The sequence below is a fragment of the Dendrobates tinctorius genome, unplaced genomic scaffold (genome assembly GCF_039654945.1).
Source record: "Dendrobates tinctorius isolate UK_male_01 unplaced genomic scaffold, ASM3965494v1 ptg000265l, whole genome shotgun sequence".
Lineage (NCBI taxonomy): Eukaryota > Metazoa > Chordata > Amphibia > Anura > Dendrobatidae > Dendrobates > Dendrobates tinctorius.
The window spans coordinates 13766714-13785954 of NW_027361932.1; the positions used below are offsets into that span (position 1 = coordinate 13766714).

At 44.3% G+C, this 19241-nt stretch overlaps 1 protein-coding gene across 2 annotated transcripts in view; it reads right to left on the bottom strand.

The window, feature by feature from the left end:
• PI4KA (phosphatidylinositol 4-kinase alpha) overlaps window positions 1-19241 on the bottom strand; it is a 201207-nt gene that overhangs the window by 66306 nt on the left and 115660 nt on the right. The window contains exons 29-34 of one of the 2 annotated variants that reach the window (XM_073559136.1): window positions 14856-14975; window positions 13441-13461; window positions 10279-10371; window positions 3148-3304; window positions 2939-3066; window positions 2654-2812 (exon numbers count right to left, since the gene is read on the bottom strand). In XM_073559136.1, the coding sequence (XP_073415237.1) occupies window positions 2654-2812; window positions 2939-3066; window positions 3148-3304; window positions 10279-10371; window positions 13441-13461; window positions 14856-14975 (678 nt within the window). The remainder of the gene's footprint in view (window positions 1-2653; window positions 2813-2938; window positions 3067-3147; window positions 3305-10278; window positions 10372-13440; window positions 13462-14855; window positions 14976-19241) is intronic. The other variant, XM_073559137.1, reaches the window with a different exon arrangement.

Here is a 19241-nt window from a genome sequence, read left to right on the forward strand (position 1 = left end):
GAGCGGAAAGATGGAAGCCAAGGGCCCTGAAGAGAGCGAACCCCTCCTGGAGATTTGCTCTCTACTCTTCAGGAAAAAAAACCCTTGTCTGGCGGGTGTTGGAACAGCATGCCTAGAAAAACTGAAACTGAAAATGGTTCTGCTGCATGGCAAAACGCAGGAATCTCTGATGCCCTGAAAAGATAGGGACATGGAGATGGGCGTCCTGGATGTCTATGGAGCACAGAAACACTTCTGCGCCTCTATGGAAGCAATTAGTGAACGAAGGGACTCCATCCTGAAATGTCACAGTCGGACACTTTTGTTCAGTAACTTTAGATCCAGGATGGATCGAACCATGCTGATCTTTTTTGGCACCACAAACGGGTTTTTGAAACCTATGAAACGTTCCCGTTTTGGGACGGCAACAATGACCCTTGAACTGAGAAGGGAAGAAATGGACACACGGAAACCTGGAACCAGAGAAGTACCTCTTGGAGGACGGGATTCGAAGAATCGATCTCGGGGTTCTCCCGTTCCCTGGGAAATACCTCCTCAAATTTCCTATGTGGAGCAAAGATCATGGGAGCGGGTTTCGACCATCTAAACAAAACTGCCTGTTGTGCAGGTTCCATAGAGGTATCCTTAATGCTGAAGGTTTGGTTGACCGCCACAATGAGGCTCTGAACCATGTCTCTCATATTAGAGGCCTGGTCATACTACGAAACCGCCTCACCTGACTCAGGAGAGGAGGATCAGGAAGAGGCTGACCGCCAGGGAAAGATCGGGGGGAGAGATAGAGCGGGAAGAGGACCTAGAACAACACACCTGCCTGGATCTCTTATGGCCTATGTTGGTAGGCACAGCCGGTGAGTCCAGCGACCCACTAGTAATGGTGGGGGCCGGAAAAGGGCAACCTGTCAAGAACGGACACTAGGGTCTGCGACACCTTGGTGAGGTCCGCCACGGACTGTGATAGAGAGGAAGCCCACACTGGGATAGGGGCACCACACTCTACTGGGGCAGTAGGGAGCTCCTGGGTAGTGGGCAAAGCATGGCTGCTGCAGTACAGACAGAAGGGAGAGGACTGACCTGAAGGAAGCTTGAATTCACATGAAGAGCATACAAAGTGTCTGATAAGAGCAGAGGAAGAAGAAGAGGAAGCAGGAGGACGAGAACGCTCTTCTTTAGGATTAAGCATGATGAGCAGACCCACTAACTAATGCCAGAAGATTAGGAGACAGGAAAAGAATGCAGAGGAGTGTGTCAGTGTGCAGAGCAGAGCTACTCACAGTAAGATGCAAGTATCCTGAAGTCTGCTTCCAGGCTGTAGAGGGCTGCAGTGCAATTGTAGGTAGAGAGGATGCAGGTCCTGCAAGGAAATGCCACCTTCCGGATCAAAAATCTGGAAAATAGCGACCACAAGGAGAATGAAAGGCACCAGCAGAGAGAGCATGCGCTGCAGAGGGGTGGGTGAACGCTGAAAAAGCCCACACTCTGAGGCCGGAAGAAGGAGCTGAGCTAACCACCAGGTCCAGGAGAGTGGAAAACTTGCCTGATCAAACTGGGAGGAGGGGGAGGAACTAGCCGTCGGGGACAAGAAGAGGAAGTGTGGAAGCGACGGGCGAGAGAAAAGCCCGCCCGAAGTGCTAAGGAGATGGGGGCGGAGCCAAACGCTGAGACTTGGCCTGAGAGAAGCCGGGACCTAGATTAAGGACAGTGACCGCCGGAGCAGGGGGAAGCGGCGCGGAGGCCCTAAAAGTGCTGCAAAAGGTAGCCCAGTGCCACAATCCATAAAGAAACAAAGGAAACGACACATATGGATCTCAAAAGGACTAGAATTATACTAAAGCCCAAGCAATAAAGTGAGGATTTAGGGGGGAAAAACTCAACATCTTTCTTCTGTCTTCATCCTTTGTTCTTCGTATCTTCTTCTTTACTTGAATCTTGACAAGCAACTTCCACTCGTCGCCACTGGAAAGGAACCAGAGGAAGAGAGAGAAAGAGATGTACCTCTCCATCCAGGAAATATCAGACGTCCGAAATTCATGTACTGTGGGACATCCATGCCTCCTAAAACTGACAGGCTTTGGTGGGCTAGTGGGTAGGAGATGGGGGCCAGGACCAAATCTGGATTACCTAAACACTCTTCTGTGTAAGGGGTTGGGGTCCTGTCGACTACACATATCAGGATAAAGGGTGGCAGTACACGCCGTACTCATAATCTCTACGTGGGAGTACATTTGTGAATGTTCACACTGTATCCCTCCAGAGGTAAAGGAGAAGCTCCATCTGAAAAAGAAGAAACGTTACTGGAAATCGCAGAAAACCGAGGTAGACATGGGTCTAGTGAAAGACCAGTGTCCACCTCCTACTGATACTATGCTAAACCTGATTAACCTAGTGCCAGTCGGTGGGGTGTACACTGCAGAGGAGCAGCTAACTTTTTTGTGCATAGTGTAAGCCTCCTAGTGGCAGCAGCATACACCCATGGTTTCCTGTGTCCACCAATGAGGCGATTGAGACAAGGACATTTTTTGCATATGCTAAGTCTATAGATATATTCGTCAAATATGCCAGGAGCTTTTCATACACATGTACAAGACTGACAACTCAAAGTACTCCTCCAATTCATTGCCCTGTTGTATAAAGTGGGTAGCAAATTACAACTCACATCAATCCATATATAATGGGGATTCACTTTTGGAGGACATGGATGAGGCTGACTTTGTTCAGAGGCTGCCAAGGGGTCCGCTTCCTTCTCCTCTGGTGAGAAAAGTCCAATCTTCTGTTCTACTGTCATTTGCCATGCACCGGCCATCTCTCGCATGAACTGTGAAAATACCAAATGAATTTTGGAAAAATAAAATACAATGCCAGAAATTAAAGTACGATAAGGACCAACGAATTTGATGAAACATTTTCACTATTATGTTTAATTCATCCATTTAGTCCTTACCGGCACTTCAATCCCATTCTTAGCTGCCAAAAGCCAGTCCCAGCAGGCAATGGCTGTCTCCATGCCATGGTCAGTGAACATACGAAGAGGGGCCCAACATAAGTGGTGCAGAAGCTGAGCATCACATTCTGAAAAGGATTTTTACTTTTCGGATTAAGAACACCGGCACTTTGTCATGCGTCTATTTACAATCATAGTACGATCCTTACCTTTGCTGCTGATAAGCATGGCTGTAAGTTTGAAGAGGACTTGCGTGTACGCCTCTCGTTGATTTGATTCCAAGGCATCATTCAGATGTTTTAGCATTAACTTGTTCAAATCAGAGGAGCGACCAGTGGCACGGGAAAACTCTATCATGCCGGCAACCTGCCGAAATAAGCCAAGATTGAGGTTTCTTTGGATTTCATTTTTTTTTTGGTACGAAAAAGCCAAAGTTTACTGTATACGCCAAGACCAGGGCTGGATTTATCCATGTACACAGTAGGCAAATGTGGGTGAAGACTTGTGGTATACGATGTACATTTATAACACTACACACTTTTGTAAATGCCGGGGCTCTTCGACCTCTTCCGGCTCCTGCACACTGCAGTACTTTGCTCTGCCCTCAATAGGACAGAGAAGTATGCCTGCACAGGAGAGCGGTGCCGAAGAGACTGTGTGTCATCCACACGAAGCAAGCAGGAGGACTGGGATCGTAAGAAGATGGGAGGCGCCGGACAAAGACCAGCGACACCCCTCTGACCGGACCGCCCCTGCAGGTGAGTAAAATAAAAGTTATTTTTCTTCTCTTGCATGTCGGGTTGGGGGCTTATCTACAGCATTATAGAATACTGTATATCAGCCCTGAAAGGTGATGGCCGTATCTCATATCGTTCAAAACTGCTGACAGGTTCCCTTTAAAGTCCATTTGTTACAGTAATTACTCGCAATATTACAATCTGTTTGAAGATGATGTATACACCCCCAGTGAAAACTATCTGATAACACTCACTTGGACTTAACGAAAATTAACTCATGAGGGGCCAAATACTTTGATAATATCTCCGAAATGGAGAGGTGAAATAAAAAAACTAAACAAAACAATGTTTTATTCCGTTCTGCAGCCACTATTACATTCTGTGTTTCCAGTTCTACATGGAAAATTTGGTGAAAAGTCCTGCTTAGTATGGTTCTTTGCATTGGAAAATTCCCTCTTGTTGAAAAAGTACCTTAACCCCTTAACAACCAGAGGTATTTTTGGTTTTGCATATTCATTTTTTGCTACCCTTCTTCCCACAGTCATAACTTTTTTATTTTTTGGTCAAAATGGCCATGTGAGGGCTTGATTTTGCTGGATGAGTTGTACTTTTGACCACCAACATTGGATTTAACATATTGTGTACAGTAAAACGGGAAAAAATCCAAGCACGGTGAAACTGCAAAAGAGTGCAATCCCACAGTTGTTTTTTGCTTTGTTTTTTTACCATGTTCACTAAATGCTAAAACTGACCCGCCACTATGATTCTTCAGGTTATTACGAGTTCCTAGACACCAAACATGTCTAGGTTCTTTTTTAAGTGGTGAAAAAACATTTCAAGGTTTGTTAAAAAAAAAAAAAAAAAAAAGAAAAATATCGTGCCATTTTCTGATACCCGTAGCGTTTCCATTTCTCGTGATATCTGGTCGAGTAGGGTCTTATTTTTTGCGTGTCGATCTGATGTTTTTAACCCCTTAGGCCCCAAGGGTGGTTTGCACATTCATGACCGGGCCAATTTTTACAATTCTGACCACTGTCCCTTTATGAGGTAATAACTCTGAAACGCTTCCATGGATCCCGGTGATTCTGACAATGTTTTCTCGTGACATATTGTACTTCATGTTAGTGGTAAAATTTCACTCAAATAACTTGTGTTTATTTGTGAAAAAAAAACGGAAATTTGGCAAAAATTTTGAAAATTTAGCAATTTTCCAACTTTGAATTTTTATGCCCTTAAATCACAGTGATACGGCACACAAAAAACTTGATAAGTAACATTTCCCACATGTTTACTTTACATCAGCACAATTTTGGAACCAAAATTTTTTTTGTTAGGAAGTTATAAGGGTTAAAAATTGACCAGCGATTTCTCATTTTTGCAACACCATTTTATTTTTACGGACCACATCACATTTGAAGCCACTTTGAGGGGTCTATATGACAGAAAATACCCAAAAGTGACACCATTTTAAAAACTGCACCCCTTAAGGTGCTCAAAACCACATTCAAGAAGTTTATTAACCCTTTAGGTGCGTCACAGGAGTTTTTTGAATATTTAAAAAAAAATGAACATTTAACTTTTTTTCACAAAAAAAATACTTCAGGTTCAATTTTTTTTATTTTACCAAGGGTAATAGGAGAAATTAGACTGCAAAATTTATTGTGCAATTTGTCCTGAGTACGCTGATACCTGACATGTGGGGGGGAACCACTGTTTCGGCGCATGGCTGAGCTCAGAAGGGAAGGAGCGCCGTTTGACTTTTTCAATGCAAAATTGGCTGGAATTCAGATCGGTCGCCATGTCACGTTTGGAGAGCCCCTGATGTACCTAAACAGTGGAAACCCCCCACAAGTGACCCCATTTTGGAAACTAGACCCCCCCACGGAACTTATCTAGATGTGTGGTGAGCACTTTGAACCCCCAAGTGCTTCACAGAAATTTATAACGCCCGGGCGTGAAAATAAAAAAATCATTTTTTCCACAAAAATGATATTTTTGCCCCCAATTTTTTATTTTCCTAAGGGTAATAGGAGAAATTGGACCCCAAAAGTTGTTTTGCAATTTGTCCTGAGTAGGCTGATACCCCATATGTGGGGGTAAAACACTGTTTGGGCGCATGGCAGAGCTTGGAAGGGAAGGACCACCATTTGACTTTTTCAACTCAGAATTGGCTGAAATTGAGATCAGACGCCATGTTGCATTTGGAGAGCCCCTGATGTGCCCAAACAGTGGAAACCCCCAATTCTAACTCCAACCCTAATGGGAAAATGGAAACAAATACATTTTCTTTTAATTTTATTATTTTTCCCTAACTAAGGGGGTGATAACAGGGGGTTAGATTTACTATTTATGGCGAGTTTTTGTGTTTGGCAGCTGTCACACGCTAAAAGACACTTTTTATTGTAAAAATAGTTTTTGCATCATCACATATTGAGAGCTATAATTTTTCCGTATTTTGACCCACCGAGTCATGTGAGGTCTTATTTTTTGCAGGACGAGTTGACGTAATATTGGTACCATTTTCGGGCACGTGACATTTTTTAATCGCTTTTTATTCCGATTTTTGGGACGCAGAATGAACAAAAACCAGCGTTTCATGAATTTCTTTTGGGGGGGTGCGTTTACACTGTTCCGCGTGCGTAAAATTGATAAAGCGGTTTTACTCTTCGGGTCGGTACGGTTACAGCGATACCTCATTTAGGTCTTTTTTTATGTTTTGTCGGTTTTATGCAATGAAAACTATTTTATATAAAAAAATAATTATTTTTGCATCGCTTTATTCTGCGAGCTATAACTTTTTTATTTTTTCGCTGATGATGCTGTATGGCGGCTCGTTTTTTGCGGGACAAGATGACGTTTTCAGCGGTACCACGGATATTTATGTGCGTCTTTTTGATCGCGCGTTATTGCACTTTTTGTTCAGCGGTATGATAATAAATCATTATTTTTTACTTCGTTTTTTATTTTTTAAGGGGTTCGCTGAAGGGGTTAACTAATGAGACAGTTTTATAGGGCAGGTCGTTATGGGCGGGGCGATACCAAATATGTGTACTTTTATTGTTTTGGGGTTTTTTTTATTTCCAAAAAATTAATTTATTGGGGGAATATTTATTTTTTTTCTAATTTGGCGATTTTTTTTAATTATTTTAACACTTTTTTTTTTTTTTTTTAACTTTATTACATTGTCCCAGGTGGGACATCACTGTCCTGTGACAGATCGCTGATCTGTCACATCACAGATTACTGTGACAGATCAGCAGGCTTCCTTGTGCCTGCACTTTGCAGGCACTGAGGAAGCCGGCTCCCTGCAGGCCCCCGAAGGTCTCCGTCGCCATCTTGGATTCGGGGGCCTGCAGGGAAGGAGCCCCCCGCAGCAGCGCTGCACATTGCGCTGCCGTGGGGGGCTCAGGGAAGCACGGAGGGAGCCCCCTCCCTGCCGATGCTTCCCTTTAACCCCCAGTACACCGCGATCGTGTTTGATCGTGGTGTGCAAGGGGTTAACGTGTCGGGGGCGGTCCGTGACCACCCCTGACACATTGTGCCGGGTGTCAGCTGTGATAATCAGCTGACACCCAGCCGCGATCAGCGGCGCTCACCACGTGGGCGCCGCTGATCGCTATGACGTACTATCCCGTCCCTGGGAATTAAGTCCCAGGGCACATGGACGGGATAGTACGCCATATGGGATTAAGGGGTTAATGATACCATTTTGGTGCAGATACGATCTTTTGATCGCCTGTTATTGCATTTTTAAGTCAATGTTGCTGCGACCAAAAAAATGTTTTCTCGTTACGCCGTGACGTTAGTGATTAGGTTAATTTTTTTTTTTATATTGCTAGATCGGGCGATTCTGAATGCGGAGATACCAAATATGTGCATGCTTGATTTTTTATTGTTTTATTTTAAATGGTGTGAAAGGGGGTGATTTGAACTTTTATATTTTTTTTAATATTTTTAAAAACATTTTTTTTTTTTTTACATGCTTCAATAGTCTCCATGGGAGACTAGAAGCTGCAGTACTGGCTCTACTATATACAGGTGACGATCACATCGCCTGTATGTAGCAGAAATGCTAAAACTGCTGACATGTGCCAGCAAAAATGTGGGCTCAGCGCCGGAACCCACATCAAAGTGAAGGAGTCCGACATTGGTGTACTATTACGCCCGATGTCGGAACGGGGTTAAAGGGAACCAGTGACCAGTTTTTTCATGTGTGAACTAAGACTGGCACCTTAATCCGAGTCTGTGCTGCATTCCATAGAGGGGTATACAAATCCCAATATACAGTGGGGCAAAAAAGTATTTAGTCAGTCAGCTATAGTGCAAGTTCCACCACTTAAAAAGATGAGAGGCGTCTGTAATTTACATCATAGGTAGACCTCAACTATGGGAGACAAACTGAGAAAAAAAATTCCAGAAAATCACATTGTCTGTTTTTTTTTCATTTTAATTGCATATTATGGTGGAAAATAAGTATTTGGTCAGAAACAAGCAATCAAGATTTCTGGCTCTCACAGACCTGTAACTTCTTCTTTAAGAGTCTCCTCTTTCCTCCACTCATTACCTGTAGTAATGGCACCTGTTTAAACTTGTTATCAGTATAAAAAGACACCTGTGCACACCCTCAAACAGTCTGACTCCAAACTCCACTATGGTGAAGACCAAAGAGCTGTCAAAGGACACCAGAAACAAAATTGTAGCCCTGCACCAGGCTGGGAAGACTGAATCTGCAATAGCCAACCAGCTTGGAGTGAAGAAATCAACTGTGGGAGCAATAATTAGAAAATGGAAGACATGCAAGACCACTGATAATCTCCCTCGATCTGGTGCTCCACGCAAAATCCCACCCCGTGGGGTCAGAATGATCACAAGAACGGTGAGCAAAAATCCCAGAACCACGCGGGGGGACCTAGTGAGTTGCATCCATCAAACACCATACCTACTGTAAAGCATGGTGGTGGAAACATCATGCTTTGGGGCTGTTTCTCTGCAAAGGGGCCAGGACGACTGATCCAGGTACATGAAAGAATGAATGGGGCCATGTATCGTGAGATTTTGAGTGCAAACCTCCTTCCATCAGCAAGGGCATTGAAGATGAAACGTGGCTGGGTCTTTCAACATGACAATGATCCAAAGCACACCGCCAGGGCAACGAAGGAGTGGCTTCATAAGAAGCATTTCAAGGTCCTGGAGTGGCCTAGCCAGTCTCCAGATCTCAACCCTATAGAAAACCTTTGGAGGGAGTTGAAAGTCCGTGTTGCCAAGCGAAAAGCCAAAAACATCACTGCTCTAGAGGAGATCTGCATGGAGGAATGGGCCAACATACCAACAACAGTGTGTGGCAACCTTGTGAAGACTTACAGAAAACGTTTGACCTCTGTCATTGCCAACAAAGGATATATCACAAAGTATTGAGATGAAATTTTGTTTCTGACCAAATACTTATTTTCCACCATAATATGCAAATAAAATGAAAAAAAACAGACAATGTGATTTTCTGGATTTTTTTTTCTCAGTTTGTCTCCCATAGTTGAGGTCTACCTATGATGTAAATTACAGACGCCTCTCATCTTTTTAAGTGGTGGAACTTGCACTATTGCTGACTGACTAAATACTTTTTTGCCCCACTGTATACTCCCCAAAAACCTTTCAAAACTCTCCTGCGCTCTATCTAACTCTGCCGCTCCAGTCAGATAGGCATCCTTGCTGAGGTGTCTGTCCCTTCTCCAGGCATGCACCTTTATATTTTAGGCTCTGCTCGCAGTATGGCAGAGCAAAGTGCGCAGACGTGAGCCGTCAATATCTGTGCGCAGGAGTGAGATTTCGCCCGGCTCAGTGGATGATGCAGGAGGCATCATTCACAGCAGGAGGACAGCAATCAGAAGCCGTGAAGAGAAATAGATGTCTCAGAAGCAACACCTAACGGACCAGACTGGCAGAGTATATATAGAGCGCAGGAGAGTTTCAAAAGTTTTTGTGGGTAAAGAGGGGGAGTCTAGGCTCTATGTACAACACAGGCGCTGATTAAGGTGCAGGTCTTAGTTCATACATGAGAGTATGATTCTGGATCTTTCTCCTCTTCCCCTCAACATCATTTGTCAGGGAGAGTAGGGAGCCCCCATAAGCATTAGTCTGTGGGCCAAAACTGCCAAAATCAGCAGGTTCGTCCGACATCAGTCTAATGTGCATGAGGGCCTTAGGAATTCTCTAATAGATTTGAAAATCAAAGGGCTTTCTAAAACCGGGAAGCGACTCTAATAACAGGGACCACTGTATTCCTAATGCTGGCTGATAGGAGCCTACTTCTGCAATCACAGTGGCTCAGTGGTTAGCACAGCAGCATTGCAGCGCTGGGGTCCTGCGTTCAAATCCCACCAAGGACAAAATCTGCAAAGGAGTTTGATGTTCTCCCTGTGTGGGTTTCCTGCGAGAGCGTGTCCTACATGGGTTTCCTCCTGGTTCTCCGGTTTCCTACCACACTCCAAAGACATACTGATGGGGGATTTGGATTGTGAACCCCAATGGGGACAGTGATGATATCTGTAAAGCGTTGCGGAATATGATGGTGCTATATAAGCAAAGCATAATAATTAATAATAATACCTCTCCAGCATAACGGTTCCGCAGGTTCAGCGATGCCATGAAATTAGAATAATCCTTTTTTACACAAGCTGGACGTTCAGTCAGTTGTGTTGCCTGTTGGAAATGCAGTGAAATATTTAGTGGTAATATTGGAGGACTGGTAATTCTGTTTTTCATTTAAGCAGAGAAAAAAATAAAAACAGATGCAGAGTAAAATAGAGAAAAGTCGGAGGTGGCTATTCCATCTTAAAATAAATGACTCAAAAATAAAGGAAAGCAGCTGTTCTAGGTGTAATTTAAGAATCAGATGGAATAAATCTATATCAGCAAATGAAAGGTATACAGCAGAGTCGCATGTTATTATATAAATGGAACTAGGTGCGGTGTAATTGACGCACCACATTTTTCTGAAAATGTAAAATGAGAAATTCTGCATAATCACTAATTTATTGTAATCCAGAGCTGCATTCACAATTCTGCTGGATCAAACTATCATCTCCCAACGTCTGTCGGTTCATAGTGAGGATATTCTTCAGATTTGCACCCCGAGATAAACTTTAAAGACTCCCTCCATCATGGCAATTTATCATGTACAATCACTTTACATGGTGTCACCTGGTTGTCTTCCACTGCATCCTCTGCGAGATCATGTTCAAGTCCTCTTGCATCCAAGATGGCTGCCACAGTGACATGGGGATTGCAGTGATGAATTGGAACCATAAATACTCTTTAAGGCCAAGTTCACACTTGTGTATGGCTTGTCTGCATAGGGCTGCGTACTTCCTCCCTTAAGCTCCGCCTACTTCCGCATGCATCCTGCGTACCTATCTTTAACATTTATTTTTACGTGCCCGCAACATGTTGCGTTCCCGTGTGGTTGGCAGGCACGTCAAAACGCCGCATGCGGACGCTTCGGCATACAACGCATGTCCCTGTGTACCCAATGTTAAAGAGAGGTACACAGGACGCATGCAGAAGTTGGCGGAGCTTAAGCAAGGAAGTACAGAGGAAGTACGTAGCCAAGCCATATGCAAGTGTGAACTTAGCCTAACCACTTCGTGCAGCAGACCGTTTTCGTTTTTGAGTGTTTTTCGCTCCCCTTCTTCCCAGAGCCATAACTTTTTAATTTTTCCGTCAATATGGCCATGTGAGGGCTTGTTTTTTGCGGGATGAGTTGTACTTTTGAACGACACCATTGGTTTTACCATATCGTGTACTCAAAAACGGGAAAAAAAATTCCAAGTGCGGTGAAATTGCAAAGAAAGTGCAATCCCACACTTGTTTTTTTTCTTTTCACCATGTTCACTAAATGCTAAAACTGACCTGCTATTATGATTCTCGAGGTCATTACGAGTTCATAGACACCAAACATGTGTAGGTTCTTTTTTTATCTAAGTGGTGAAAACAAATTCCAAACTTTGTTAAAAGAAACAAAAATTGTGCCATTTTCCGATACCCGTAGCACATCCATTTTCGTGATCTCAGGTTTGCTGAGGGCTTATTTTTTGCACACCAATCTGACATTTTTATTGATACCATTTTGGTGCAGATACGATATTTTGATAGCCAGTTATTGCATTTTAATGAAGTGTCGCGGCGACCGAAAAAATGTAATTCTGGCATTTTGACTTTTTTTTTTGGCTATTTACCGATCAGGTTAATCCTTTTTTTATTGATAGATCGGGCGATTCTGAACGCGGCGATACCAAATATGTGTATGTTTGATTTTTTTTTTTTTTGGTTTTATTTAGAATGGGGTGAAAGGGGGCTAATTTAAACTTTTATATTTTTTAAAGATATATTTTTAAAAGCGTTTTTTTCCTTTGGCATGCTTCAATAGCTTCCATGGGAGACTAGAAGCTGCCACAACTCCATCAGCTCTGCTACAGAGGCGATGGTCAGATCACCTATATGTAGCTGAATTACTCACTTGCTATGAGCGCCAACCACTGGGCGGCACTCACAGGAAGCCGACAGAGACAACCACCGATTGTCATGCCTATCCACTGGTGACCCGCGATCACATGATGGGGTCACTAGTGGGCGGATTTCCGGCCAAATCGCCTGAAACACGCGTTAAATGCCACTGTCAGAACTTGACAGCGGCATTTAACGGGTTATTAGCCACGGGTGGATCGCGATTCCACCCGCGGCTATTGCGGGCACATGTCAGCTGTTTAAAACAGCTGACATGTCTAGGGAAAGATGTGGGCTCACCGCCGAAGCCCATATCAAAGGGAGGGAAGCGACATGCACCGTAAAAGTAAGGCGCATGTCGCAAAGGGGTTAAAGAAGGAAATTTGGTGGCACTCACCGGTAAGCAAAATATAAATCCTTTATTCTATATATGTTAAAAAACAGTGAAGTACACAAATACATGGACAACTGTTTTGCGCCAACCAGGCGCTTCTTCCCAATTCCTCCGGAATGGACCAGGGTAAAGAGTTTCTATTTTACTGACTGGTGAGTGCCATCAGATTTCTGTCTTTGAAGAATATGCAATTAGAACGGTTATCCTTACATAGTTGAGCACTACCAGAAGTCCAGAGTCCATTATTGGTGTATAGGGTATGCTGGTATCACTTTGAATGGACTATGTACAGCTGAACCATACCTCTGCCTTTCCTACGCAGTGGACCCGTGGTTCAGACTCACTGCTGTAGCAGCCATCTTGGATGCAGGAAGACAGGAATTGCGTTCTCAGCAGAGGAGGCACAATGGAACAGCCTGAGAGCACGAGCTAGGGTGATTATACGTGAAAAATGTGTAAACAGGTTTTATTGCCAAGGTTAAGAGTCTCTTTAAAGGTTTCATAACTAATGTAGAAAATATAGCAAGACAGGAAAGCCAATTGATTTTTTTATGCTTTTGTCTATACAAAGAGGTCCATAAGGTCAATATATATAACACGCAATAGCTGTAGCCCCCGACAATCTGCTCTGTGGCAATCCCTGTAAGAAGACAGCAATGTTAATAGAAGAACACCCAGCAGAGCCCCATGGAAAGTGTCACCATGCACCAGTCAGACCAATCTAAAGTAGTATGTTGTCCACCACTAACTCCAAAACCAGGGGATTAATGTTCCGACTGAGGAAAACTGGAAGATAAGTCAAGAAGAAAAGAGCTGCCTTGGCTGAAGAAACAAGCAGAGACTTGTGGCAAATGGTGAGTGTTAGAACAAACCTGGAGATAGGAAGCTGGAGACTGGAGGGGAGGGCAACAACAGACAATGCATGGCAGGGGGAACAGGAACACATGGATAATGAGGTCACATCATCAGTGCAGAAGTGGGAGAAAAGGCAATGCTGTTACATCGGGAAGTGACACATTGGTGAAAAAACAAACATACACAAATAAGTAGCCATGCTAACATATAAAGAAGCACTCTGCAGGACACGGACATCAGAGCGGACAGCTAATGCTGGTGACATGGAGAGGAGTGATGCTTCACTTTCACACTGATTAAAGCACAACTCCTCCTAAAAATGAAAATGTGCCCAATGGTACAGAACCCAATGTCTGTTCAGGAGCCGAAACAAACTGCAAAACCGGATGAATGTCACTTCCCACTACCACTCCACTGCTGGGGGCCAAAGTTTACTCCAAAACAGGGTCTATGATGGATCCATTGGAAGAGATCTAAATCGACCTTGAAAATCAAAGTTACAGGGGAACGGAGGTGGGCTAGGGGACATGACACAATGAGAAAAAGTTAGTTGGGGCAGTAAATCATCTTTGAAAAGATCCAGAGAACTGGAAAAAAAATGTTATTAACAGATCACGAAAAACAGTAGCAAAGGGAAAATTGTATAATGTACAATAAAATAATAATAAATATATATATCTGCATCATGGAGAGTTAATTTGTCAGAGTTGGGCTTAAAAATTAGCCAATTGCTTCAGGCAACAATGGATGGAATGGTCAATTACGCTCTAACAATAATGTACATACAGGACCCACAAACTTCAATATAGGTGGGGATATAAAAACTGTATAGATGGTCAGACAGAAAAGGGGACACGGAGCAGGAGAGTTTAATTTATTGGCGGTTACCCTGCATTACAATGACAAACCTGAAATAAATGCCACAAAAACAGACACAAGAAGTATTACATACATATTATGAAATGATGCATACAGCAAGAACTCTGTATGGGGCATACAAAGCTTTGTGGGTTGATTTATCCATTGCTCTAAGGGAAAACAGCATCCAATGGAGCATAACCACTGAAAAAATGTTTGCTTTAGACTAGGAAGAAAAGGTGACAATATGGTCCCATAAACTTCAAATAGTACCTAGCAGGACGTTATATACGCAGCACGAGATCTTCAGCTCCATAAGGATCACACCAATGTTTATATACAGATACCAATAAGTAACAGTGCAAACTGTCCAACAGCACATACACCAGATGCAAAAGTGACAAAACTCGCAACCCAAGTGAATAAATATAACAAGGCGGCATTTGGATCTGTTGTACATGGCCTGTGAGATATCAATATGAAAACAACATTCATACAGCACACATAAGAAGAAAATGTCCATCCATCTATTGCATGAAACAATGGCTCCTAAAATCAGCCACGTATCACTCACCCCTAAAGTTGTGTTCTGCCTGTTGTATCCGGCAAAATGCAATATGCTCTCAGTAGCCATAGCAAGGCCAGTGTGCTGAGACAGGCCAGATACCCAGTTCTGGTGCTTGTTCAGGTATTCCTATGGAAAAGTGGATACAAGATGTAGGTTAAAAAAATGGCACAAATTATGAAACTGGATGATATTTGGCATATGCCCTTTAAATGGAGTTTCCTGGGTCAGAAGGGCTTCCATGTCCAAGTTCAACAAACAAGTTACGCAGATAGAATTGTTTGTGTCCCGGATAATTAGTGAATCTTTGTAAGCTGCACTTTTTGAAAACTGATTAAAGAAGAGCGTCCATCAAAATTGTTATCCTCTTAATATATTGCAAATCATCAAAATGTGTAAGCACTGTGTACTTACAATTGCTCATTTTGCCTTTCTACCCAGCTAATTCTCCTCTTTCTCTTTATGTTTATTACATCATGTGATTAAAAACTAACTACCGTAGCCGAATCCTTCTAAGCTCTATGCAGAAACAATAGGTCAATTTTCCCTGTATGAGTCATGAGTCACTGCAAAAGTCCCTGACAGGGAGAGGAGTGGAGCCGCTGGATCAGGAGTTGGAGAGGGGGATGATAAATGCAGGGATTAGAGCCTTTCTGTTTCTACATAGAGCAGAGAAAAAAGAAGAATGATCTGGGTAGAAAGGCAAAATGAGCAATTGTAAGTACACAGTGCTATATAATATGATGATTGCAATTTAATAAGCAGATGAAATCTATGATGGGAGGAGTTTATTCCCCCTGTGTCACTGCAGTACATGGATACACGCAGCTTGCAATACAGCCTACCATGTTCCATGGCATGCATCACTCTTCCTCCAGGCTCCTGTAACCTGTTCAGTGTGGCCTGCTACCCAAGAACACTTCCTGTTGTGTGTGATGTGCGATGTTACATAGGACTGCAAGTAACTTCTACTACATTATCTGTTCTCAGAGTTATCGTTATGCTGTCTGTGATGTTACATGAGACTGTGGATGATTTCTACGACATTACCTATGCTCAGAGCTATCACTGTGTGTTACATAGGACTGCAGGTGACAGGCACTACATTATCTATACTCATAGAGCCATCTCCGTCTGATTTTAGTAACTGCTGATAATCCCCATTTAGCCACGCTATGAGCAGAAATGACAATTTCTAGGAAAGCTCCATTCACAATTTTTGTCCTGTCTAAGCAGATCAGCAATCACCTGAAGAATGAGTAAGAAAAGTGCGTTTGGACTGTCTAAACCGCCACTTAGATAATCGCTGATTAACTACATATAAGACAGTCGTTGGTTGCTTTATCTAAATGGGCCCTTTCCCAGGTGACATTTCCTACATTATCTGTATTTAGATGAATCACTGTGTTATCTGTGGACTGCAGGTAAATTTACTACTATATCATTTGCACTCACTTATCACTATTATTGTGTTGTTATATTTCTCTTTTGAAGAGGATAAAAAAAAAAAGAAAAAAAAAAGACCAAGAAACCAAAAATGAGCATCTACCCTACGTGCTCTTACACCAGACCAGGGCAAAGTGCGGCCTGTGTACCACATCTGGCCCTCTGGCTGTCTCAGTCTGGCCCACGGACCGAGTCAGCCGTGGCGCTGGAAACCAGAGGTCCGCATGCCGCACCGTGCCCACCCGCTGGCTCTCTCCGTTTTCTCCCTAGGGCGGCGCAGTCCGCATTGGTGGAGGATGGGCCTCCGGTCACTTCCTCCACCCATCAGCGTGTGAAACAGCTGACACAATGACGTCATCTCATCGGGTCAGCTGTGTACCGCCGGACAGTCAGCGCACCGGAGGTAGAGAGAAGCAGAACGCCAGGGAAAGGGACCAAGGTGAGTTTGTGGTGTTCTTTTTTTTTTCATGTGTATGAACATGGGGATTCTATGGGGTGACAGACAGCACATGGGGAGGCTATGGGGTTGACATGCAGCACATGGAGATTCTATGGGGTGACATGCAGCACATGGGGAGGCTATGGGGGCCTCATGCAGTATATGGGAAGGCTGTGTGGGGCTCATGCTATATATATATAGGGAGGCTGTGTGGGGCTCATATAGTATATGGGGAGGATGTATGAGACCTCATTTAGTATGGGGAGAGACTGTGGGGCTCATGCTGTATAAAGGGAGGCTGTGTAGGGCTCATGCAGTACAGTCATGGCCAAAAGTTTTGAGAATGACACAAATATTAATTTTTACAAAGTCTACTGCTTCATTTTTTCTAATGCCAATTTGCATATACTCCAGAATGTTATAAAGAGTGATCAGCTTAACAGCAATTACTTGCAAAGTCAATATTTGCCTAGAAAAAGGAGATTTTTGTGTACTCACCGTAAAATCTCTTTCTCTTAGCCTTTAATTGGGGGACACAGAACCTTGGGTGTTATGCTGCTGTCCACTAGGAGGCGACACTATGCATAATCTGAAAAAGATTAACTTTGGCTCCTCCTCTGCAGTATACACCCCTGGACGGCGTCAGCCTTCTACAGTTTTGTGCCAAAGCATAAGGAGGAACGTAACCAAATAACATAACCATGCCTGTAAGAAGGCTACTATGTACGAGCTCAAAGAACAATATGAGAACTCAACAGGAAACAACGGCCCGTAAGGGCAACAGGGTGGGAGCTGTGTCCCCCAATTAAAGGCTAAGAGAAAGAGATTTTACGGTGAGTACACAAAAATCTCCTTTACTCTGTCGCCTAATTGGGGGACACAGAACCTTGGGACGTCCCAAAGCAGTCCCTGGGTGGGAAGCAGTGGACGAATATTGTGCTGACAGTCCCCTAGACTTGGGGTACTGCCGCCTGCAGAACCAGTCTACCCAGGCTCGCATCCGCTGAGGACTGGGTATGAACACTGTAGTGTTTCGTAAACGTGTGTAGGCTAGTCCAAGTGGCCGCCTTGCACACTTGTTGTGCCGAAGCCTGATGCCGAATGGCCCAGGAGGCCCCTACTGCCCGTGTAGAGTGTGCCGTGATACCGGCCGGAAGAGGGGAACTGTTAAGTCGGTAGGCCTCATGTATGGTGGACCTGATCCACCTGGCAAGGGTAGCCTTGGAAGCCGGCAAACCCTTGCGACTACCTTCCGGAAGAATGAAGAGGGAATCAGATTTCCGGAAAGGTGCAGTCCTGGACACGTAAATCCGCAATGCTCTGACAAGGTCAAGCGTATGCAGAGCCTTCTCCACTCTATGAACCGGAACCGGGCAAAGGGAAGGCAGTGAAATCTCTTCATTAAGGTGAAAGTTGGACACAACCTTCGGAAGGAAGGATGGTACCGTGCGGAGAACCACCTTGTCCTGGTGAAAGGCTAGGAAAGGCCGTCTGCAGGAAAGTGCTGACAATTCCGACACTCTGCGTAACGAGGTGATCGCCACTAGAAAAACCACTTTCTGAGACAGAATGGAGAGTGGAACTCCTCTAAGAGGTTCGAAGGGTGGGGCTTGCAATGCTGTCAGGACCAGATTGAGGTCCCACATATCCAGCGGACGTTTGTAGGGAGGAACCAATCGGGAAACTCCCTGGATGAAAGTCCTTACTTGCGGTTTAATAGCAATGCGCTTTTGAAAAAGGACTGAAAGCGCCGACACCTGACTCTTAAGCGAACTTAAGGATAGCTTGGCATCTAGGCCCGATTGAAGAAAACCTAGTACCTTCGGGAGGGAATAAGGGAGTGGGACTTGTCCATGAGATTCGCACCAAGAAAAAAAAAAAAAAGCTCTCCAGGTACGATAATAGAGCTTGGCGGAGGCAGGCTTCCTTGCCCTGATCATAGTTGCAATGACTGCCGGTGAAAAACCTGCCTGGGTTAGAATCCAGGTTTCAAGGGCCATGCCGTCAAATTGAGAGCCCCTGAATTCTGGTGGAAGAACGGACCTTGAGACAGAAGGTCGTGACGGTCGGGTAGACGCCAGGGGGCGTCTGCCGCAAGTTGCACGATGTTGGCGTACCAAGTACGTCTGGGCCAGTCTGGCGCGATGAGGATGGTCGGAACTCCCTCTTGCTTGATCTTCCTCACGACCCTGGTGATTAGGGGGAGGGGTGGAAAAATGTACAGGAGTCGGAACTGGGACCAGTCCTGGACCAGGGCATCCGCTCCGAGCGACCGCGGGTCGTGTGTCCTGGCCATGAAATTGGGGACCTTGGTATTGAGATGGGATGCCATTAGGTCCACATCTGGGGTTCCCCAGCGTTGACAGATCTGGTAAAAAATCTCGGGATGGAGAGACCACTCCCCCGAGTCCATTCCTTGCCTGCTGAGGAAGTCGGCTTCCCAGTTTTCTACACCCGGAACGTGTACCGCAGAAAGTACCGACCTTGTGTCTTCCGCCCAGCGGAGGATA